We start from the raw sequence: 25602 nt of genomic DNA on the forward strand, positions 1-25602 counted from the left end.
CCAGAACTCTGCCCCCTTATCAACAATTTAGCCTTGGATTGTCATGGTTTACGCTGGAGCTGATATTTGTGTATGACAAACATGTACCAAGGCTCTAACTCTGCTTCACCTCAACCCAGCTTCAGCTTTGTATTCCTTGTCATTTATTTATTGTGTTTGCATGCAAGCTCTACTGCTCTCTGCAGCTGAAAGCAGCATTTATGGCTTTTCTCCTCTCCAAGTAACCTTCATTCCAGTGCCGCACACGCTCACATACTGTAGCATGAATCGACCAAGTGGCTCTCCATTAACAGCAGCATGTATGCAAGTCTTGAATTGGACCACTTTGGCTTTCATGTAAGATTGCTTGCTTTCACATCAGACAGATGAAGTCCTTGATTGAATTTCAGACGTTGTCAAGGAATGACGCCATCCCCCCTACATCCGCCCATCCATTCCCCTTAGCTTTTATCTTTAGCAATATACCTGTGTGTGTGCGTGTCAAAAACAGGACTAACAAGCTTCATCATATGTGCTCTTCCTCATTCTGATGATTTTGATCTGCCTTTGTGCCTCTCTTTATCTCTTGAGCATTTTGCTGAACTTTTTTTCAGAGTAATCAGGTTTACATCAAGCTCTACCTTCTCTCCCTCTGGACTTATTTCTCTCTATTTGCCCCATTTTTCTTTTTTCTTGTTGCTCTTTGCTCAATCAGGTTGGGAACTTGGGGCTGACACGTCAGCCATTTGCTGATTTCCCCCCATGTCAGCTCTGTCAGATCTGCAGTTTTCTTTTCTTTTTGTTTCTACAGCGGCACATCAGCTGACTTCTTTTTTTTTCTCTTCCTTGTTGCCTGGTTCTCTCCTCCCCTGTTGCAACAGAATGGAGCAAATCAGGGAATCAATTCAGTGTAATCATGACAAATGAGTCCCGGTGGTTAGCAAGGATTTTTGCGCATGTGTGTGTGGGACATGGGTGCTGGGAAATCACAAATGAATCAATCAACTGTTATCGCATCAGCAAACACTGTAGGAGGGAGAGATGGAAGGATGGATGGGTGAATGATGGATTGATGGATGGATAGATGGGCAGAGGGGAGGAGGAGATTGAGTGTACTGTGTGTGTGTGTCTGTGCATATGCACGTCTGCTGTGCAGAGATGGATGGCTGATTGAATACAGGCCCATGTGGGTGTCTTGTGTGTGTGAATGAGAGCAAGCAGGGGGGTGCTGTGTTAACCTTGGAGCTGTCAGAACAGATGGGAGATGGGAAGGGCCACAGGCTGGGAGGGATATGTTGGCTGCTGGAGGAGGATGAATCCTCTGCTGGTTTTGAAAAGGAGTATTGAGATTAGAGAAGGGATAAAAAGTGGGATTTTTTTCTAGTGGATGAATTTCTGTAAAGGATTGAGTTTCTTGATCACAGTAAATAGTAATGTGTCATCGACGTACAAAGAGTGAGGATACAGAATGACTGAATTGTTAGGTTTGAGCAAACTGAGGAGGATGAGCCAGTGTTTCACAACGAGAGTGCGTGTTTTGGTTGTGTTGAGTCAAAATAGACAAATTCTAATGGAAATTCTTGCCATTGCACCAAATCACACTGAAAAACATCATCAACCCACCTACAGTGTCTTTCAAGTGAAATGCAGTGTAAAGGTACCATAATAAAAAGCAATTAGCATTAGACCAATTGGTTTTTGAGGCAAGTGCTTTGATAACTGAGAGTTTGAAAAAAGATACCAGTTTATTTATTTTTGATTGCCAAGGTTGTAAGACTCCTAATGTGCAAATCATGTTATCGGTTTCAATAGTACACATATAGTAAGCATTATCAATAAACTGTTTATGACAGTTTGACTATTTTACATCAGTGCTTCTTGGTAGACAAACTATGTCCCTGCCACAAACACCATGTCTTAGTTTAGGTTTCACTATCGAAAGATGTAGCCATCTTCTCTCTTGCAGCCGTTTTTGGACCAACAATGTTGAAGTTGAAGTCAACCCCCACTTGTAGATTCAAGGTCGTGTGGAGACACAGCTGCAGTATTTTATACATGTGGTAGCTTGAGGAGAATAGTGTTTGTAGCCAGAGCTGCAAGAAGCTAGGAAGTGACAAATTATTGAGAGGAGAAATATAATGAAGGCGGATGATTCCTCAGAATTCAATCGCAATTCATAAGGTTCAATAAATATAATAAACAGAGATAATCGAGCATCTATGGGAGATAGAGCAGCTTTTTTAGCAGCTACAATCATCAAAATATCAAATGAGGAAATCGATTTGTAAACAAAAACTGTTCTGTAGGCTCCTGATGTACCTATATTTGGTTTTCCTTGAATTTCACTCCAATCCATATTACTTAACCAACTGAGAGAAGCAGTGATCCTATGTGGGTGGCAAAATGAAGGAGTAGTTTTTTTGCACAATGTGTGTTGCACATACCGCAGTGCTGTGGGGGAAGAAGAAGAATAAAGATATTCTCGTGTTAACTTTAAAATGCACTCTGAGGGGTGGGTGGGGTTTGTCTGTCTGTCTGCGAGGTCTGTGGTGAGGCAGGGGTTAAATAAGACTATCCTCTGTGTGTGTGTGTGTGGGTGTACACGCTCACATTGGCTCAGCGCCCAGCTCAATCTCCCCAGCTGATTAGGGGGTTAATGGCCTATGAGCATGGGGAGCTGTCTCCCTCCTGATTTGCTGACTTGCTTATGTGTGGGTGTGGTTTCCATCGAGTGGCAGATGGTGTACAACCAGGAGGGCGGGAGGCAGGGTAACGTATATATATATAAATATATATATATATTCAAATTATTTGTGATTTTCTTACATACATCAATAGAGCAGCCGAGCATGATTTCATCCACATCTGTAAAGAGACACCTGTATTATTATATGTTGCAATGTCTTTCCCACATGTATTAAAGTAGAGTTTGAAATGCAAATAATTCAGATAAATCCACTCCCAAAATCTGAATTCCCTCATTTGAGAGGTGGGTAAACCACTGTGGTTTTAAATTCACTCAGTTCTATACATAGCACATTAAAAGTGTGACCAAGTGTTAATAACCACAAATGACACATACATACACACTTTGTTAGTGATAAAGATGTCAGTGGAACACATTGTGTGTAGGCTTTCTTGGCAAGCATGCCTATCTACATCAGAACAGACAAAAACACATAACACACACAGACTGAACCAAGCCACTAGCAAAGTGTGTGTCCGTGTGTGCATGTGCGAGTGTGTGTGAGACAGAGAGATTAGTGTAGTCTACTGTAAATATCACTGACTTGTTTGCATCGTTTGGTCTTATGTGCTCACTATGACATTAAGAACAGAGCAGACAGGTTCTGAAAAGGTAGTTTTGTTCAGTGTGTGTGTGTGTGTATCTGTGTGTTTGTCGGATGCAGTATCTTTTTTTGTCAAGTGTTTTTTCATCCCCATCTGCTGAAGACACACAAAGAGGGAGAGAGTGGCAAGTAGTCCTCATGAGATTGGCATAAAAGAGAATGGGTACGTTTTTCATTGAGCTATGGGACTAGATGCATGTTTATGAATGGGAGAAAGAAATAAGAAATCTAATAATCTTGTCAGCCATGGAGTAACTCAAGGTTCTATCCTTAGTCCCTTTCTATTTGTATTTTTAGTTAAAAAGCTTGTTTGTTGCTTGGACTTTAACCCATAAACCTCTCAACAGTTGCTTATGTCATAATGGCTATTTTTCTACTAAAGTGACAAAAAAGATGTTGCCATACATTATATCCTGCCATGCCTATGAGACAGGTAGAGTCTCACATAAAACTTGGTAAGAATGTCCATGTTGCATGGGAAGAGTCTTGACTGAGACATGAATGCCCAAAAAACAGCTATCTTAACCTGATAACTAAACCCAGGATCCCTGCATGTTCTATGTGGGAACCTGGCAAAAGAGAGGGGAGGAGTGCCAGACAGACAAACTATAAACTGTGTCTGAGCCTTTTTAGACTTGATTGAAAGTGAAAAGAGCAGCAGTGTCACCATCACATTCATCCCGTGGCCTGAGCAACAATAGGCTTTAACCTAACAGATACAGACATAGAGAGGGGGGGGGGGGGGGGGATTTGGTCCATAGTCGAGAGAAAGAGAGAAAACAGCTCTCTCAGTTGTGGGAGAGATTGAATCCTGAATGTCATCTGCCATCAAAAGTTTTGCACTCATTTGAAATGCTATACTGGATTTCTGGAGGCAAGTGCAGTAATGACTGATGACTGACAAGAACCTATGTAGACAGCTTTGAGAGAAGATAGCTCCCAAATGTTCCCCCGATGCTTTTAAGAAATGCTCTCCTCCTGATTTTTAAATGATCTCTTGGCCTCCGCTGTGAGGATTTTGCTACCGGAAGATCAAATTTGGACTCCATTACACTAAGCTGTGGTTTGTGCAAATATGCTGGACAGGTATATCTATTATAGAGACAGAGGAAAGGAATGGAAAGCCTTTCTTCTGACATTTATGATATTACCATGTGGTGCAAGACACAAAGATTAGTTGGACAGGCGAGCTCAGTAGGGGAGAGAGATTTCAACAGTTTGGAGGACTCTTTATGTCTATCACTGGCAGATGCATCAGCTTCTCTTTCTCCAGCTGCAGTCTGCTCTCTCAGTGTCTGACTCATCCTTCCTGTCATAGTCAGATGCCCTGTTAGACGCAGTGGACAGTTGGTGCTGGTCAGTCAATGTCTTAGAAATTAGTTAGTTGACACTATTATTTGTGAGAAGGCATGTGTAGTTATGTTTCAAGCTAACATGTTTGCCAGTTGTGATGGATGGCATGAAGCCAGCTGGGTCAGTTTGTCAGAAAGTCGGTCAGTGGATCAGTCAGTGGTTTTCATGTGGTTCTAATAATTGTTGAATAGGTTTGCTGGTGGGTAGTTCAGATGGTTTTGCCACATTCAGACCAAAATGGGATTGCACAACAAAAACTGCAAAGGATCAATGCTTCCTTGCTTTACTTTACTTGTAATCATCAATTCCTTCATTGTATTTTGTCTTTGTTAAGTAAGTGTACATGTAGCAGGAATTCTGCATGAACACAGGCCTTCTGTCAAAGTTATTTCTGGCCAAACGCAGTCTTGTTTATTGTATCTATAGTTCAGTGTTTTCTTTGATTGTCAGCAGTGTTGTGAATTAGTTTGAAATTGTGGATAGGATTGGTCTCGGTTAAGAACCTATCCTTTGTGTATTTTGTGTGACAGTGTCTACATTCAACAACATACACCAGTCTCTTTTCAACTCTTTATGTAGACACCCCTTTAGCTTCTTTGTTGTAGCAAGTTGATTGGATCTCATGTATGTGTGTTTTGGTTTGTGTGTGTCTGCTCTCAACCAACATTTGGTTTGGATAAACCTATTGTGGGATTTTGCCAAGAAGAGATGCTTTAACACAGACTTATAAGGCTCCTCTACCATGCATGCCCATACCCCCGGAATTGAATCATTGTCTGTGAATGTGTGTTTTCATTTTTCTTTGTTGGTTTGTCAGGACTTTAGACATGTAATAGTTTTCAGCCCATGCCTAAAATGACCATATGATTGCTTTCCAGTTAGCTTGCTCATCCTCCTTTTATGTTTCTTTCTCTCTCCTGTCTTTTGAACTGTAAAAGCAACAGTGAGGTTGCTATGGTATGATGAGATATAGTAATCCATTGTTCACACACACACACACACACGCACTCACATCTCACCTCATAAATAATTGACCTGTCACTGTAAGACGACAGGACAGACCAGATACACTCTCTCCTTCTCTATTCTCTGTTCTCTTACATTTCTCCTCTCATCTTGTCTCCTTTAGCTTTTTGCGGAGTCACCATATTGGTAGTCAGCCTGCAGTTTGTCCACATGTACTTTTGCTTCTCCTCAGTTTTAGTAACTGACCTATAGACTAATTCAACGTGCCAAATTGGCCAAACAGCTGCTTGAAATGGCCAACTACAACCAACGATGCCTGACATACCACAAAAAGTACAAACAATGGTCAGCCCCAGACACTCAACAACACGTTGCGTCCAACAGCAGACAGCCTACTTGGTGTATGAGGGCTGTAAAGATTAACTTTGCAAAAGCATAGTTACAGTCAATCTATCAACTATCCTTGATGGTCTGGGGATTGTGGATACTATGTGTGGGCAGGAAATGAATACACCATAGCAACCTCTTTTCACTGCACAAACACAAATGTTAAGAGACATAAGGAGAGAGGTCGAGAGAGTATCAGATGGCACAGTCCCTTGGTGAAGACATCTCATTGAAATGTGAATTTTGTACTGAAGTTTCAGTCTGTAGGTTTGTAGAGGCTCAGATTACCACAGATGCTCTGTCTCTCCCTTTCTAATGCTTTTTTTCTACTTGTTAGTCCACACATGGAATTTGGGTAGAAGCTAAAACGAAGACGGTCGTTTTAGATCATCATAAATACCCATGGAAAGTCAGGGACATGGTTGTGTTAATAACTGCATAAAAATGATTCTAATTAAAAAGTCAGTCAAGATGAACAAATGCATGTTACCTAGCTCTTTATGCTGCAATAAAGTCTCACTTCTTTCCCCTTCTTCCTTGTGTCTTTCCAGGCTTTCACCTCAGTGGCACAGTAACTGAACCCACCACATCATCCGAGCCAGAGGTCACACACAAGGTGGCCATCAGCTTCGACCGCTGCAAGATAACCTCAGTCACTTGTGGCTGCGGGAACCGGGACATATTCTACTGTGCGCATGTGGTGGCACTGTCTCTTTACCGGATTCGCAAGCCTGAACAGGTAATAATCACGATACACAGTATTTATTCTCTTAATATTTAGCACCTAATTTATACAGTTTAAAGTAAAGTTTTCAATATGCATCAAATATAAACATAGATATATATATATATATATATATATATATATCAAACATACACAAAAACAAGTAAGTCATCTGAAGAAGGCAACTCAAACATTTACATTCCAAATTAGAACTAAAGCAAAGTTAAAGGGTGAAAAAAATCCCATATTTTTAGTTTTTCAATTTATTTTCAAATATAAGTAAAGCTCTACGATCACTTCACTCAGCATTATTTGTGGTAAACTTCTGTAGCCTTAGTTATGTGGTGCAATAAGTCTAGACATTATGCAACTTCACCGAGAGGAACAGCTTTAAAATCATTGGCAGAAGCTGATGTTGCTCTGAAAACGTTACAGTGTTGCTTCAAAGCCTTAAAGTGTTTATTGAGTGTTTTTGGTTTGATTAGAGAGTTCTTAAATAAAGACAGAAGGTATAGACTGACACTTTACAATAAGAAAAGTTGCCATGTCATGCACCAACACGTGTGTGTGCGTGTGTCTGATGCAGGTGAAGCTGCGGCTGCCCATCTCAGAGACGCTGTTCCAGATGAACAGAGACCAGCTGCAGAAGCTGGTCCAGTATCTGATAACAGCCCACCACACTGAGGTGCTGCCCACCGCTCAGAAACTGGCTGATGAGATCCTCTCCTCTAACTCCGAGATCAACCAGGTTCATGGTGAGAGGACAACGTCTGAGCCAAAATGTTCAGTCTGTGTTTGATTTGATTTCAAGCAACAAAAAGTGTGATTTCTATTGTAACTTTTATGTAGCACCATCTTTTAATGTCAGACAGGTAGACCAGTCAATAGCAAAGTTTTGCTGCCTTATCTTAATTCTTGAAAAGTTTTGCTTTGTGAAGATGCTGTCCATCCCTCTGCAGTGATATCTTCACAGCAACAGGCCAGGCTTAAAAGCCTCCAGACTTGAAACATGCTGCATGCAAGCCTACAGGCTGTCATACGTCAGAGCCCCTGATTATTCTGGTGAAGCAGCGAACCCAGCTTCAAATGGCTCGTTTGATTTCTCCGTTCCCACTCTCCAGTCACCACCTCCTTCCAGTGGCAGGGCTATGTTGAAGAAAGCAGAGAAATAGGAGTTGAATGATGAAATGGATGCTGCAGAGGGTAAAAAGGAGAGATGTGTGGAAAGGAAGGGGACACTGAGAGGAAGAGACAGGAGGAATGGCACTCAGGGAAATGGGAGGGAGGAGACGGGAAGGAGTGGAGAGATGAAAGGGCCGGAGAAAGTACGGAGATGAAAAAGAGGAGGAGAACAGAAATGGGCGTGCATCAGGGAAACGACAAACGAGACACATCCTTTCACCAAACAAAACTCTTTATGTTTCTCTATTTCATCCTCCTCGCTAAATGTTGACATTCTCCAGCTCTCCTGGCCAGGAAGCCCCGGGCTGTGTTTCCTCTCAGCGAAGGGGGATCATGAGGGTTGAAGTTCAGTGGATCCAGGAGCGAGGCAGCCTTTGATGGAGGAATGTTGCTGTTTGCTGCAGCGTACTCCCAGCCAGTTGGAAACACATCTCTGGGCCTTCCTCAGCTCACTTCCTGCTAGATCAAAGCAGCTCCCCCCCTTCAGTGCACATCTACATTTCCCTGTAGTATTTATCAGACGCACACGCTCAGTGCGGAATAGAAGAAAAATAAAGTTGGACTTATATCCCCGCAGTGTATGATTAGTGTTGAAAGAGCAGCCTTTTGTAAATGTCACGTTGGTGCACTTTAAGTTAAATGTTAAAACAAATAGGTTTGAAAGCAGTGAGTATTGGCAACGATTTCGATGACCTCAGAATTACTGATTTCTTAGTTTTGCTGTCAGGATGGTTATTTATGACTCGCTCTCAGCATTGAAGGAATACACCTGGGATCAAATTTCAGTAACGAGCAAAGGAAGCTGTGATTTTGTGGAGCGACTATCTAAAAGTAATCTCCATTTTCCATAGTTACCCTCTGTTTAATTCTTTCTTGGGTTAAGAACTGGGAATAGGAAGGAATGGAGCGACCCATTGAATATAAAGACGTGCCTTTGCTTACAGCATCTTTGATTATGTGAGAGGAATGGTGATGTTGCAGTGAAACTATGCCTCTGTCTTCAGTTTAATTCAGTTTTTCATGCAGTTCCGTGTAGTATTGTGTGTGCCTATCATTAAGTATGTCTGTGTGTGTGTGTATTCCCAGGTGCACCAGACCCAACCGCAGGTGCCAGCATTGACGATGACAACTGCTGGCATCTGGACGAGGATCAAGTCAGGGAGCAAGTCAAACAGTTTCTATCCCAGGGAGGATACTACGGCTCTGGGAAGCAGCTCAACTCCATGTTTGCTAAGGTACACATCGCTGCTTCCTACCTCTGCTTCAGTATTATAGTATGTATATATATGTATTATTATTAATGCCAAGAAACCAATGATTTTAAAATATGTAGAAGCCCATTTGAACAGACCAGTGATCATTTTGAAACTATAATAAAAGGCGTCACATTTGTGTGATAAACTCTTACAAGAGAAAACAATGGTCTATATGGAACACATCAGAATAATATTCGAATGGGCCTTAACTGTCACTGCTAACTTTCCATTTCATTTCCAGCTTTTGCTGGGTTTTTTAAAGCACTTGTTCTTTACAGATGACCAGGATTCACAGATGACTGTGCCATTTTGTGTCCATTCTGCAATGATCTTTTGTCTCCATGTGAAAATATGATTTCCCACAGGGAAATTACACAAAAAAGAGTCCTGAGAACAGCTCAAGATTGCTTTAACTGTATTATTCAAACTCGAGGCACCAACGGGTCTTTAATATGGTTAAATATAACCTTGCAAATCTTCAAAGTCAGTGTAAAGGTTTTGTAAATGTGCTTTCCTAGTGCTCTTTGATTGAAAAGAGGCCACTAAACACAACCTTTTATCTGGTAAATCTCTCCATTTCAATGCTTAACTTTTTCTTTCATTTAGTTTCAGGTGGGATTGAAATGGTTTTATAACATCTTACCGTTTGCTTTTGAACTAGAAGATGATATGCTAGATGTGCTGGATGAGGTGTGTGTGTCAGACATCATGCTCTCTGGTTTCCATTGTGCCTGGATTTCAGGCACATCCCTCTATCATGAACATTCCAACCTGAGCTCCCTTGGATTTTTATTCGCTTCCTAGTTGAATCAGTGTGTTTATGTTTCGCCTCAGGAGATGATGTGGCTAATTAAATATTCAATGCATCTCAGATTATGCATAGAGTTGGGTATCGTTGTTTCTGATACCGGTGCTAAATTCGTATTTTTTGAAACGGTTCTGTTGCCTCAACTTTGCCAGAATAGATTATTTTTTCCTAAAAAAAGTCTGAAATGATGATTGATGATAAGAGAGGCTTTTTTATATAGAAGTAGAAAACTTTTTTTTTTACATTCTAATGACTGATGTACTACAAACAGTGACTCTAACTGTGCTTTGCGGGTCTTTCCAGGTGCGGGAGATGCTACGAATGCGAGACTCCAACGGCGCCCGAATGCTGACGCTCATAACAGAACAGTTTATGGCGGACCCTCGTCTGTCACTATGGAGACAGCAGGGCACAGGCATGACGGACAAGTGTCGGCAGCTGTGGGATGAGCTGGGTGAGCAGAGATAAAGAAAAGAAACGTGCAGAAATGTTTGTTTCTGATTTCTACATTTTGGTTTTTTAGTTGTTTCGTAAGTCAGTGCCAGTCAAACAGATCTGTCCAGTCTGTCTGTTACTGAGATGAATATTCACCTCGACAGGTTAACACTCAGTCACTAAGCTATTAGGTCATCCAGTCTGTAGCTTCTCCTCCCGCTCCAGCCTCTCTCCTCTCTCCTCTCTCGCTCCCTGCACTGAGTGAATGATAAAGGCTTGCCGATCAATACGGCTGCTCAGCTTCTCCGCAATCAATCTCAGCATTTAAGAGGTCAATAAGAACACTTCCTGGGTGAGCGAGGGAGATCATGTCACAGAGACAGCGAGAAAAAAAAACAGCCTCGGCCAGAGTTTGTTTTCTGATTATTCATCTAAGACGCAGATACAGTTTGAGGTTCATGTAGAACACTGGAGTAAAAAGCAGTAGGGAAGCAGAGAAGGCCACCTAGCTGTGATGAATTAAATGTGATTATTTATAAAACTGAAAATAGTTGTTGGTTAATTGTTGTTTTTACTTTTGCAGTTACAATCATAATTTTGGATGTATGATGTTATGACATGCGGTATATTAATTTTCTGTTATATAACATATAATTTTTGTTTTTTTTAGAGACGTTATATTATTTTTATACAGTAATAAGGAATTCTTAATTGAAGACTGACCGTGTTTAGGTGCAGGTCAAGTCTCTCATTTAGGACCACACTACCTTTGTGTCCTCTATACTGACCTCTGCCTGCCCTCATTTCCCCAGGTGCACTGTGGGTGTGCGTGGTGCTTAACCCCCACTGTAAAAGTGAGGAGAAGAGCAGCTGGCTCAAGCAGCTGAAGAAGTGGGGGGACATGGACGTCTGCCCGCTGGAGGACGGCAACTACGGCAGCGAGCTTCCGAACATCACTAACGCTCTGCCGCAGAGCAACCTCGCACAGGGTGGGCACAGACACACACATGTACTTTGTGTTTAAAATATAAATGCAAACCAGAATTATTTTGATCTCGATGGGACAACTTGTCACGCTGACTGATCCTGTATGTTTTGTCTTTTAGACTCTGTGTCCAGGCCGAGGAGGACAGTGTTCAGCCGGGCCATCGAGGCCTGTGACCTTCACTGGCAGGACAGTCACCTCCAGAGGATCATCAGCAGCGACTACTACATGTCCCCATCCTACCAGAGAGAGGGGGAGAGCCTGCTGTTCAACCCACAGGGTCTGCCGCTCTGGCTCGGTAAAATCACAATTCATCTCCCATTTCCAGAAAAAAGTATTCGCTCTCTGCATTGACACTCTGTTATTCATTCATTTCATGCACACAAACACACACGCTTCCTTGGCAACCTGTGAGATTACGAAAACTTAATTTTCAGGAGGAATGAGTGTTCCTGTGGTACATCCGTATACACACAATCTCTAATTCCACACACACACACAAACACACACTCTAATTCTGCTGATATTGAGGCCAGTATCTGCAGTAAGCAGCTTCCAGCTAAGATCTGTCAGATTCTGCAACTTAAGCCAGCTATCAGACACGCACCGGCGTTCTGCTGAGCCCGCAGTGTGTGTGGGTGTGTGAGAAAGGGTGTGTGTGTGCAATTACTTACTACATTCTATGTCCCACAGTGTGAGTGTTTCTTTGGTTATGAGTGAGAGAGGGAGTGAACAAAGTTTGGGGGAAAAAGCCCTTTTCTGATCTCTTCACGTTCATTTGTGTGTGTGTGTGTGTGTGTATCATTATGAAGCTGTTCTGACTTCACCTATTATCACTGTCAACCACACAGACCATGTGCCAACAGCATGCGCTCGCGTCGATGCCTTGCGTTCCCACGGTTACTCCAGGGAAGCCCTGCGATTGGCTGTTGCTATCATCAACACACTTCGCCTCCAACAGCAGAGACAAATGGACATCTACAAACACCAAAAGAAAGGTATCACACACACACAAACACAACATACACACACACACCTATCGTGCTGTTTCTGGAGCGACAGTACCATGAGCACTCGTTTTACATTTATCTAAATTCTCCCCTCTCATCCTCTGTCAGAGCTCCTCCAGAGGGGTGTGACCTCCACCACCAACCTTGAAGGCTGGGTTGGTCATCCCTTAGACCCGATTGGCTGTCTGTTCATCACTCTCACAGAAACCTGCCGCGTGGATGACGACAACAGCATGGACACCGGAGGTACAAACATGATACTGTTTCTCCTTTTTAATTGAGTTTTTTACTCATATTGTGATTCATTAAGTAGCACTGAATACGTTTATGGGCGTTCTGCTGAGTGGATCCTGTGAAATCCCATTATCTCCGGAGCAGCAACAAACTCTATTTTCCTGTGTTTCTGAGTCATTCATGTGTTGAGTTTTCATGCATGGAAAGCAGTGTCTTGACTTCAGCACATAATTAAATATATTAAGATTCAAATCATTCATCCTCTGCGTGTACACAACATAATTGACGTGGTTCTAAGATACACTACTGTCCATTAAACCAACAAACACTTGAGTATGAACCTCAGCAAGATGCAGACTCAACCATGAAACTCCTCCCAGTCTCTTCACTCAACGATGTGTTGATCAAATAGCTCAATTTAAGAAACACAAGGTATAATAATTCCTGACACACTTACCCAGCTGGTGCAGAGGTGATGGGGTTCACCAGCAGTGACTCATTAGACCACACACGCAATGTTCTTACATATGGACCAGGCACCATTGTGCTGCACACAGCCATGAACTAGCAGAGCATGAATGGATTGAGCTGCAACACCCTGCTCATTTAAACCAGTGTGTGTGTGTATGTGTGTGTGTGTGGTATGTATAGAATCCATCACCATTTGCATTTCTCACCCTGCCCAGGGCCTTTTTTGCACCAGTGGCCATTGCCACAAAGCAGAATAGGGGCTGGGTTTTCCCATTGTCACCAGGCTAAAGGGAACCATTGTCAGTTCAAACAATACAACGACCACTGGCACACTCATTTGTGTGTGTGTGTAGTGTGTGTGTGTATTGTACTAGTGTGTGTTCTTAAGACAGAGTGAATGATTGTCTTTTGTTGTTTTAGGAATTTGAGGAGAGTGGTATGATTATTTTGTGTGTGTGTGTGGTGGTGGGGTTGCGTTATTTCCTCCCCGAAGGCAGCTGGGAACGTCCATCAACATGGGGGGTGGAACCAGCTACATGTTAGCCAATCTAAAAGCACTTTTCTGATCTTTTCAAATCAACCAATCAACAGTTGAAATGGGACCAAAACAGATTTTATGCTGGGGTTTAGTCTGTGAAACCAGTTTACACTTTTTCCTAGATTTCTACAGACACACACACACACACACACACACACACACACTGACATAGTACATTCCCCTTAAATCCGTGGAATAAACAGGATTGAGGGGATCTGTTGCTCAGAGGGGATTTAAGCAGACTGATGAGGTGGGGGAGAGACGGACACAAATGTGCACCAATCAGCAGCTGAGCATCTGTTCTTACTTGAACAGCATTGGTGCAGGGTTGGCAGCCATATTATGATTTGTGAACACAGTCCACTATGTATCCCACATTATATACAGCTTTAATCACTCCAAATTAGATAGACCCTGGCTGAACCAAGAACCTTCTGGCTGTGACAGTGCTCAGCACTGTAACACCATACCGCCTCGGTCAAACAACAATGCGACAAAAAACCTTGTAGAAGCTTGTGTGTCATATTTTGACTAAAAAGTTTGAAAGGCCAGGAAACATTATCCAGCAGATCCCATTGTAATCATTTTTGAACAAAGAAGACTGGAAGCTTCTGGGAGAGACCTTTTTATTTTTAATTTTTTCTTCAGATTCATTCCCTCATGCTCCTTCACAACACCAGTATTATGGAGAAAAAAAGCTGGGTGTAGTGTGTCTGCAGCTCTTTCTGGGCTAGTTCGTGTCAGTCAGATGTGACAAAACTGATGCAGTGGAGCTGGTGAGGGATCGATTCACTGTTTGTATTGACAGGGGTAATAATTGCAGTGACCCGTAACCCTCTCAGTGTACAGTGATTAGCCAAACATGATGACCACCCCTGCCTGATGCACATTTTGGTGCATTGCGTGCTGCCAACGGCTTCAACCCACCGACACATGAACAGAGTCACTCCCTGTGCCACTAATGTTGCTTACAATAATTACCTCACTGACTGAAGGAGAATAAATCTGCCGCACAATGTACATTGTAACTAACTTTATTCGTTCTTTCTTTTGTTACTTTGTTTCCACCTTCAGAGGGAGAACCCAGACCTCCAGTCTACCACCATGTGCCAGTGTGGGGTAGTCCTGATGGTGGGGAGTCGTACCTGACTCTGGCTTTAGAGGTGGCTCTCATGGGTATGGGCCAGCAGAGGATCATGCCCGAGGGCCTTTATGCTCAGGATAAGGTATTTCTGAACCACACACTGTCACATGATGATCTGTAGTAATAATGTAGTTGTGAACTATCTAATTTTATTTGCCTGAAAGAGAATATAGTAAAGTCAGGCTGTTTGTCAGTGGGTAACACAAGCCGCACCCTGTGGGCAAAATCCAGAGAATTAGCTTTGGAGTTTACCCAGAGTTTGCCTTTCACACATGCACAACACAATGGGGGGGGTTTTCTGTACAGACGCATTCACACCAGCAGCAAATTCCCTTGAAGAGGTGGAGCAGCCATCTTTTTCACCCAGAGATATTTGTTTAGTTTTTTCATTTGCACATCTGTTGCGCGTTAGAAGCACCATCTACCCCCCAACTCGCTTGTGGTGAATCCAGCGTGGGATCCCCTGTTGTGTTGACACATTGAACTCTCCTGGATTTTTATACAGACATTATACCAGGAAGTCAGGTGGAGAAAGTCTGCAGAGACTGCGGAGCGTCTCACTCGGACATTTGCGTTCACACCTGCACCTCCTCAGAGATAATATGGAGGCACTGCAGAGTTCATGTCTGAAAGCAGCTGACTTTGTTCTTTGCAGACAACAGCAATCACTGTTATTCTACATCTATGTCTTTGTGTAACACCTTCACTGCAAAAAGAGACAGAAGGTCGCGTCATTTTGTTCCCAATAAACAGAAAGCCACAGTACTTCATTTCAGAATCTAAGCAGTATTTCATTGTGTGAGTGGTAATCTCCTTTAAAGTGCTTATCACAGCTGCCACAGACCTTAATGTCATGAGAGTCAACAAACACACTAATGTTTTACACAAGAATTACATTTACACCCAATTAAATCAGTGAAAGGACTTTTTACCAGATCACTGAAATAAAATCAGTTTCTGTTGTTTACTGTAACAATAGAGAAGCGCTGATGCAAGAGTTTGAGGTGAAGTGCTGCAAGTCCTGTAATTCCTCAATCTTAAAATCCCTTCTTAAAGGGTATTTAAAGTTTATTTTTGTTAAATCAGCTTGGTTCTATTGTACCTAGATTATGTGAATAATTCTAACATGATTCAATGACATTACTGATTTGAAATTAATCTAAGTGCATTGGAAACAGTAGGACGTCACTAACAGTGACTGTTTAATTTAATGTTTGTGTTGTGAATGTGTTGAAGGTTTGTCGTAACGAGGAGCAGATCGTTGCAAAACTTCAAGAGCTGGAGCTAGATGAGCTCCTGGTTCAGACTCTTCGGAAACAGGCCATACAGCTACTAGATGGTACGAAACACTTGCAATGCAAAATTTCATAAGGGATATTCACAAATTTCTTTTGGTGGACATGAAATCATTCATTTATGTTGTGTTCTATCTTCGTTTACTGTGTCCTAATAACATCTATCCTGAAGTTTACACCTTTGCAGAAAAAGTGTTACTGTAATATAAATGCCAGGATTATTCATATTGACCCAGTATTTGCAGAGATATACTCAGGTGCCTCGGAAAAGGCCAGATTTAAAGAGGCTAAAGCATCTAGGATACTGTTTTCTACTGATTTCTCTCAAGATTCTTATCTCATATTCATTTTTTCAGTTAATGAATCTGACCACCTTTAAAAATGAACCCTTATTTTGTTTTTCTCCTGGTGTAGCTGGTCCCTTCAGCGGTCTAGGGGAAGTCATCCACAGGGAGAGTGTTCCCATGCACACCTTCGCCAAGTACCTCTTCTCTGCCCTGCTGCCACATGATGCTGACCTGGCGTATAAGGTGGCTCTCCGTGCAATGAGGTCAGTCTCAATTCACGCTCAATTTATTATTAACAAGGATTCCAGGTCTTTATCGTCACCTTACTCGGTACAATGAAATTGTAAGAGGCTTCTCTCTCCAAGATATTATTTATACATATAACACACTTATATCTATCTATACATGCAGTTAGATATGTCGTTGATGTTAAATAAATGTTAGCTTGGTCACAACAAATGGTAGGCTTTATGTTTTGATGTTGGATACATATTCAAATGAATATGTTATTTCTTTTTAAATTATTGCCAGAACCTAAATTTCCTCTACACTGGAATTAAACTTAAACTTGTTTTTTGTAACAGTGACTCTGAACCATAAGTTAATCGACCCGATTATCTTTCCCACAACTATATGCTTCTATGCTACACGTAGCAAATGCTCCAATTACTGACCTCTTACCTTTGTTCAGATTTTCTGTTTTACTTTATGGTAATTTCTGCAGCTGCAGTTTGCACTGCTGCCGAATTGCACTTTTCACAATAGCAGATGTTTTTAATTATTTATCCACCCTCATGAACTTTCATGCAGATGGGATTTATTGTAGCGTTGTAGCATCAGGCTGCATGAATTTCTTGCACAGAATTATCAATGTGCACCTGAGTGTTAAGAGCCACTACAGGCGGCCATCCATTGTGGTGGTGGTCTCATTTATTTCAGCCAGCCTATTTACCAGTAAGTCCAAGTACTATGATCTATCATGATAGCATTTTGCATTCTTGCTTGAGTCAGATGGGAATACTGTTCCCGTCTTTATCATAATCCAACCAGCTGCTGGCTCCAGTTTCATATTTACTGAACAGAAAACTGATCTTTCATGTAACTGTTCAGTGAGAAAGGGAAGAAGAGTATTTTTTAAATTATTTTGTTTTGATATAGAATGAATTCACTTTCAGCAATATTCAGATTTTATATCATCTTAGATGTAAGTACAGAGAGTGAGAACTGTAAATATACACAGCTGTGTGGATTTATGTGGCATCTTCTTTCTTCTTTGGATCTAACTGTAATAAAATAATTTGACTTAAAATTTTATATTGGATTTTCTTAGGAAAACAAACCTCTTTAACATCATTCTTGTTGTCTGCGTACCGGTTATACTGTACAACCTGACTAGTAATTGTAGCCATTAGCCAGTAATTTTTTTCCTGTTTTCTTTCTATAAACTGTTGTTTGTGTAAAACGAGCCACCAATGAACTGCTGCCTCAGTGTGTGCACAATGATACAGATACCAGCACATAAACACTGAGCCTGTGGTCGGAGCTGCATAGTTAGCTGGAGAGGGAGACAGACATGAGGGAGATGGCGGCCACACAGAGCCGGGCTGCAAACAGCCGGCTCCACTGGGCTAACCAATAAAACACAGCAATATCTTTCTCTCACCCTCACACACACTGTTTTTCTCTGATGTTTCATTGTTTCACATTGAGCCACCGGTTCATGTAGTTCTCCCCATGTTCGCTCCGTCATTGACCAAAGGTGTGTTAAAAACTGTTGTTGTGTGTTTCTGTCAGGCTGCCGGTGTTAGAGTCATCAGGAGGCTCCGGGGACGTGGGCCACCCTCACCATGGCATCTCCATAGTTCCAAGTAGATACCCTCGCTGGTTCACACTGGGACACCTGGAGTCACAGCAGTGCGAGCTGGCCTCCACCATGCTCACCGCTGCTAAAGGTACCATCAACACATCCACAGTTTCATAGCCCCTCCTCATATGTTCTTTCACTAACATTGTTCTTGGTAATGATTGATTTGTGTATCAAGGTATCAGTTTCCATTTTCCTTTGCCTGCAGGTGACATGTTGAGATTGCGGACAGTGCTGGAGGCCATCCAGAAAAACATCCACTCCTCTTCCTTAATCTTCAAACTCGCCCAGGATGCTTTTAAGATCGCGACACCTGCAGACAACCCGCCTGATATAACCTTACTCAACGTAGCACTGGAGCTCGGCCTGCAGGTACAGTGCTGGTCACACGTCTAAATAGGGAGCAGTTTTCTTGAACTTGTCATTTCTGCAGTTCTCTGCAGCCTCACTACAAATTAACAGAGAACATTTCACACAGCGTCTTACTATTGTTGCTGTGAAGAAACCACATAATTGAGCCTTTTGTGGCAAACACACTGAGCGCAGAAACTGAGCAGCAGTGTTTCTGTGGCCTCACCTGCCTCTTATTCTTTAAACCGAATTTCTGTCCACAATAAGCCATCAGTGTACTTATGAATATACTTTAGATACATCTGTCCTAACTGGAGTGTGGTTTGCTAAGCCCTTTTTTAAATATTTAATCAAGCTGAGCTAGTGAACATTTGCAAAGCTGCCTTGATAATCCTATAAGTTTCTGATGAAACAGCATCCGAACCAGAAAACATCATCATCTCCTCGTGTTTGTTTACAGGTGATGAGGATGACTCTGTCCACACTGAACTGGAGAAGGAGAGAGATGGTTCGCTGGCTGGTAACCTGCGCCACTGAAGTCGGTATGTGAAGCCTTATGATAATGAGACTTATGCAATAAGTTCACCCTCCGTAGTGTTTTAATGTTTTCCACTCATCTAAGATTTGTACTGTAGTTCAGTGATGCAATGGCACCCAGGGGTGAATCCAGGGGCGGTGCCAGGGAGGCACTGGCCCCAGCTGAAATCTGATTGGCCCCTGGAGTGCCCCTGTCCTGTCAGTAGTCTCTTGTTGGTAGTAGTCACATAAACTAGTCACACAGTAACAATTCTGCCAATAAATAAAGTCATAGTAACAATACAATTTGCTAAGGTCTTTTGATAACTTTAATTTAATTTTCAAATAAATAGTATATGATGTGTGGCTTTGCTTAAAGCTATAGAGCTAAAAGTAAACAAGGAATGACTTGTATATGGGCTTTATTGAATGAGGAATTGTTCATGGATATTGTGTTGTATAAATTATGGCCCCTGATTAACAAAAATCCTCGATCCAACACTACTGGCACAGTAGGGGCTTTAGTACTTAAAGCTATCTTGTCATGTAATCACATTAACAGTGTTCAGAGCTTTTAGTAAAATTACTTAAAATCTTGCCCTTGTGCTTTTCTTTTGAAGTTTGAACGTACGATGTGACTGAAGTCGACATGTACTAAATTCAGTTGATCTGTCAAGTGAGTTGTCTCCAGAGCTCAGAGACAGGATTGTGTAGCGGTACACATCTGTGGAAGTCTCCAAAAAACCTACCACTTTGAAGGTTTTCAAGAACCACAATGACTACCATCATTCTTAAGAAGAAGAAGTTTAAGAATGACTCTAGCTAGAGCTAGAACAAATCAGTAGAGAAGGGCCATGGTTACAAAGGTGACCAAGAACCCAATGATCAGTCCAAAGAAGATTGGAGAAATTCTATGTATCATGGTCAGGGCTCCAACTGGCAACAAACTTAGAATTCAAGTCAAGCAGTTAAATCTTAGATTGATCAGAAGAGAGAATCTTATTTCTCACAGTCTTAGTCCTGTAGGTTCCTCCATATGTCTCTGACTGAAGAGAGGCTTCTGCCTGGTAGCCTCTATCACACAATTTACATTCTTCAATAAATGTTCAATCTTTCTTCTTCCTCAGGTCTGCGGGCGTTGGTCAGCATCTTACAGAGCTGGTACACTCTCTTCACACCGACCGAGGCCACCAGCATTGTGGCAGCCACCGTCATGTCGCACAACACCATCCTGCGCCTCAGCCTCGACTACCCCCAACGCGAGGAGCTGGCCAGCTGTGCGAGGACCCTGGCCCTGCAGTGCGCCATGAAGGACCCCCAGAACTGCGCTCTTTCAGCTCTGACACTTTGCGAGAAGGACCACATCGCCTTTGAGACGGCCTACCAGATCGTGATTGACGCAGCCTCCACGGGAATGACGTACTCCCAGCTCTTTACCATTGCAAGGTATATGGAGCACAGAGGATATCCCCTGCGATCGTTCAAATTGGCTTCCCTTGCCATGACCCATCTTAACCTGGCGTACAACCAGGACACACACCCAGCTATTAATGATGTGCTCTGGGCCTGCGCACTTAGCCACTCTTTGGGTAAAAATGAGCTTGCAGCCATTATTCCCCTGGTGGTGAAGAGTGTGCATTGCGCCACTGTGCTGTCTGACATCCTGAGACGGTGCACCATGACAGCGCCGGGCCTTGCAGGCATCCCTGGGAGAAGGAACTCTGGGAAGCTGATGTCAACAGACAAGGCACCATTGCGGCAGCTCCTAGATGCCACAATCTCGGCTTACATCAACACCACGCACTCTCGACTGACGCACATCAGTCCGCGGCACTATGGAGAGTTTATAGAGTTCCTGAGCAAAGCTAGGGAGACTTTCCTGCTGGCACAGGATGGCCACATTCAGTTTGCCCAGTTCATAGACAACCTGAAACAGATCTACAAGGGCAAGAAGAAACTGATGATGTTGGTCAGGGAGCGTTTCGGCTGACCTCATTCCTCCCTCACGGGGATGCTCTCCCTGGGAAGAAGTTGAACGTATTTGTTTCTATTTAAGTTTTTTAGATTCTTTGTATTTTTTACTTATGTTGAGCCATTTGTTGACTAAGTCATAAGTTTTTGTCCCTGTTTTGTTGCTTTGTTTCTTGAATGTGAACCAGGAAGTGTTTGCAGTACATTGCTCTACTTCATTGAGACTGCAAATGGCTTGAAATGTCAAAGAAAGACCAACAAAAACAAAGCATTTTACCCACCAACTAATGTTGAATCGATGATAAAAAAAAAAACGTCAAAGATTGTGATGACAAATAAACTAAAAGAACTTTGTTTTTCAGTGGCACATGACGATATGAAAAACCAAATGATTTTGTTGGATGGGGTACATGCTTTGAGCCATAAGACGCTTTCATCTGCGCTTAAGAAGAAGTGATTTTAAAAGTGGAAGAGATATGTCATTCCAAGCAAAAAGAGCCACTGAGGTGGAAAACACACATAGTGTTGCTGTCATACCTCGACTGTATTATTGGTCAGCTTTAACTTCTCTTATCAGAAATGGCCTCTTGTTCCATTCAGGGCATCTTAGAGTAGAGAGGACAGAATACAGAACTGCACACGTGTGGTCTCTCTGTAGACGAAGTCAACACCAACAGGCTTAAAGCCACTCTAGACTAGCTCCTATCCTCTACCCCTGCTGGTCAGCGCTTTTCATTATCGATATCTCCAGAGGGAGAACCATGTTGCTTCAGAGGAAGCATGTTCCCAAATCCAGCAGCCTTAGAGCGACATTATTCAGCCTGTTCTCGCTAAGGTAGAGTAGTAGAGGTTCCACATGCACATTTATTTACAGTATCTTTCTTATATCCTCCTATAAGATCATTGAAAGTGACAAAAATACAACCTGATGAACAGTGGGGTCACAGGAAGCCCATCTCTAGAGATACCACTGCACTGCTCTTTATAGCTATTTGTGGCCAAAACCTTTTAAATCTGTACAACTCCATCGATGACTTCTCACATGCTAGATCAAGATTTAGTCATAAGCAATAGTAGTCGAGTCTTCTTACATTTTTATCATCTAGTGGCATTGATTTCTTGTATTCTGTTAAGAAGCCTGTTGACTTCAGTGACTCTTGGGGATTGACTCTGTCTGTAACTAAAGTCCTTTTTCCATTTCCAGAACTTCAGTAGGAACTCAGGAGGCCTTTTTTGTTCCACACAACTTGATATAGGAACCTAAAAACATTAGCGCACAGTTCCAACCCACAGCCCGTCAAACATTCAAATTTAAGCCAGCATGATCTGCATTTGAAATAAATAATAAAACTATGACATAACAAGGTAGACATTCTACCTGCTAGGTCTAGTCAGATGAAGAAAATTACTTTCATCCAGAGGGGAAAAGCCATCTAATGTTTCCATGAATTTATATATATATATTTATATATTAGAACCAAGTTTAAACCACTGATAAGGCTCACTTGTTAATATTTTTGTGATAGCAATCGAACAAATAATTGAAATGTGATAGAAAACCCAAACTATGCTCTTTCCCTCCCCTCGACTCTATTAACCATCATGTTAGGATCAGCAAAGTAAGTGTTCGCTAGAGCAACTGTAGAAATCAGTTTTGGTGGTTAAGGCACGATATACTCATGCAAAAAAAAAAAAAACACAATTAGTCAATATTTGTTCATGAGTGGGAACTGAAGAAACTGCACTTCCCATTCCTAGTATGGCTGATATACTAATAGCAAAATGACCATGCTAAGGAAAAACTTTTTGTGGTTTCAAATCCATGTTATTGCCGAACCTCTAAGTTCCTACAGATTTTAGATCTTTATGGAAAAGGGTCTATAGTTACTAACGCTACTTTGCTGTGTATGCTACTGGTTGTGCTTATTCCGGACTGTGAAAATGAGTGGCCATGTCAGAAACAGTGCACATACAAAAAAATACTGTATATTTTATGTCTTGATGACGTAAGCGTACATATTTGAGACAAGATGCCTCGGCACAGGAAGTTGTTTGTCTTATCGGGGGCCGTATAGGTCCCCTTTCTTTTCTAACCAAGTGGCATAATGTTGTTAATGGCAGTGTAGAGTACAGCAAGCGCTTGAACTGGTCTTCGTACTAGCACTTCACACAAATACCTCTTCAGTACGTTCCTGCCTGCTTCAGCATTTATTTATTGATTGTTTTGCAACTTTGTGTGACTGAGTCGGAATCGCATACAAAAAAACAGAACTGGACTTAAAAAGGAGTAAAAAAGTCACAACAGACGAGTCGGCCTGTCGACGGCAGGAGGATAAAAAGAATAAGGTTTTTGAATGGAGGAACATTTTCTTGTCTGCTTTTACATTCCATGAGAGCTACCTTCACCCGCTACCCAGGTAGTCAGTCACAGCTCTGGGTCTTTTATTGTTTTTTAAATCTGAAGAAATGCAGATAGAAGAATGAGGAAGATGAAAAAAAGGAAAATTGAGCAAAGGAAAGAAAAGTAAAGAGAGGCTAAACTCAGTTCTCAGGGACATCACTTAAAGAAACAAAACAAAAAGTAGTAGCATTAAGCATTTAAGATATTGTAAATATTAAAGTGTCAATTCAGAAAATTGTAAAGTTATAATTATTTATGATAAGTATGTTATGTGTTTGGTCTTTTTCTTTATTTTTACGTTCCTTTCGGCGAGGGTGTACTTGAATAGTTTTGGACCGGGTGAATTTGATGGCGTTTTTTTGTAAGAGCAAAGACTTCAAGGCATTTCTCAGGTGCTCCTGTGTACATTTCTTTCAGTTTGTTTGGTTTTTTTGCTATAATAATTATTGTTTGTGTTTTTTAATTTTTTAGATTTGCAAAGAAATAAAAAAAAAAATCTGTTTTCCAAAAGGAGGCATGTTATTGGGGAGTTGAAGAAAATGAGCAAGGCATTCATTTGTAAACAGATACGTTCTAAACCTGACTATGCAGAACCACTTCGTTGGTCTTGTCACCTCTTAAAGACGCCCCCCGGAAAACCTGCCCCGGCAAAGAGGACGAGACGGTGTTGGGGGGGAGGGCGGACAAGGACAAGACCCAGCATGCTTGTATTTGGACAGTGCGCAGTAGCCAGCCTGCACTCACTGCAACATTTAGAGAGAAAAAAGAAAAAAGGTGGAAAATGCCTTTCTGACTGATCAATGTACAAAGATTATTTTTGCTTATCTTCTTTGTTGGTTTTTATTTAATCAGGACTCAAGCCTTTAGTGTCTTCTCAGCTGCAGTGTGGCAGCACCGCAGTGAGACAGAACATAAATACACAAGAGTCACAAACAGCAACTGTATGAACAATAGCGATGGCCTGTGAATGAACGTGTGTTCATTCCTCATTACCTGAATTTGTTTTCTCTTATTATTGCTTTCTTGACTCCCTTCAGCCTAAAAACTGATTTCATCTTCTCTAACTCTACTTTTGTCACCTTCTATCTTTGTCTAGTTTTCCTCAGTTCATCACCCTGTTCACTCTCTCACAGTAAGGGTTTTGGTTCCATGGCGATGCGACGACGTGAACAGTTTTCACTGCAGCCACTTCCTCTGTTGTCCGAGAGCTCTTGAGACATCGGTGCTCTGCAGCAGCCTCGTGTTTTCACAAATACACTTCACGGGTTTCATCTTTTGTTGCTGCGAAATTGATTGATTTCTTGGCTACGACATTGGTATGACAAGAATGTTTCCTTAAATCATACGTGAAAGGATTTTATTATTTTTTTAGCTGTTGCTTTACCTGGAAGTGCATAAACCTACAGCATTAGAAGTGATTCCTCTCTGTGTTCACTGTATCAGCCTCTTTCTTTCTCTCCTTCTTTCTCTCTTTTTCTCTTTCTTTCTGTCTTGCTCTCATTCTTGTGGGGAGTACTATCTGCTCGTAGAGATCTAGTTCACCGTCTGTTTGGTTTTGTTTTTTGGATTTTTGTAACTTAAGGGAAAATGGAAAGTGTTTGTTGCCTCTTTGTGCTACTGATTATGAAAAAGGTATTTCCAGTATTTGTTGCCACAGAAGTATGATAGCTTATCATCGACACCGTTTTTTGATTTATTTTTGAATTTGTAATTTCTTTGTGCGACTTCTTGAGCTACTGTCTATAAAGCGAGAATTTATTACTATTTATGTAACGCTACTACCATTTTATATTGATTTGTGTTGGAATCTCAGTGCTTTTCTATGAATAAAGTGTGAAACACATTAGAGGGACTTCTTCATATCTATGTTGGACCAAGATGCAGGTTCTCATTCTCTCTCTCTGTCTTCTTGTCTCTCTAAGTTTAGAGTAAGTCTCCATGAAATCAATGTAAGTCAGTGTAATGTCCTCTTAAGTTGTGTGTGTTGATGTGTGTGTGTGTGTGTGTGTGTGTGTTTTTGTGTGAGAGAGCGAGATCTGGGACCTCCAAATAGAAAAGCAAATTTACTAAGTGCATGTACATTTACTTATAAGCT

At 41.7% G+C, this 25602-nt stretch overlaps 1 protein-coding gene across 1 annotated transcript in view; it reads left to right on the forward strand.

The window, feature by feature from the left end:
* Positions 1–25350, forward strand: part of zswim5 (zinc finger, SWIM-type containing 5) — a 61086-nt gene extending 35736 nt beyond the window's left edge. The window contains exons 2-16 of the mRNA XM_069511070.1: positions 6587–6774; positions 7346–7514; positions 9028–9176; positions 10309–10459; positions 11253–11429; positions 11547–11723; positions 12277–12423; positions 12544–12681; positions 14753–14904; positions 16059–16161; positions 16532–16667; positions 18199–18356; positions 18477–18640; positions 19080–19161; positions 20263–25350. Coding sequence (XP_069367171.1) covers positions 6587–6774; positions 7346–7514; positions 9028–9176; positions 10309–10459; positions 11253–11429; positions 11547–11723; positions 12277–12423; positions 12544–12681; positions 14753–14904; positions 16059–16161; positions 16532–16667; positions 18199–18356; positions 18477–18640; positions 19080–19161; positions 20263–21125 — 2954 coding nt within the window. The 3' untranslated portion in view covers positions 21126–25350. The remainder of the gene's footprint in view (positions 1–6586; positions 6775–7345; positions 7515–9027; positions 9177–10308; positions 10460–11252; positions 11430–11546; positions 11724–12276; positions 12424–12543; positions 12682–14752; positions 14905–16058; positions 16162–16531; positions 16668–18198; positions 18357–18476; positions 18641–19079; positions 19162–20262) is intronic.
* The last annotated feature ends 252 nt before the right edge of the window (positions 25351–25602 follow it).

The sequence above is a fragment of the Paralichthys olivaceus genome, chromosome 16 (assembly GCF_024713975.1).
Source record: "Paralichthys olivaceus isolate ysfri-2021 chromosome 16, ASM2471397v2, whole genome shotgun sequence".
Lineage (NCBI taxonomy): Eukaryota > Metazoa > Chordata > Actinopteri > Pleuronectiformes > Paralichthyidae > Paralichthys > Paralichthys olivaceus.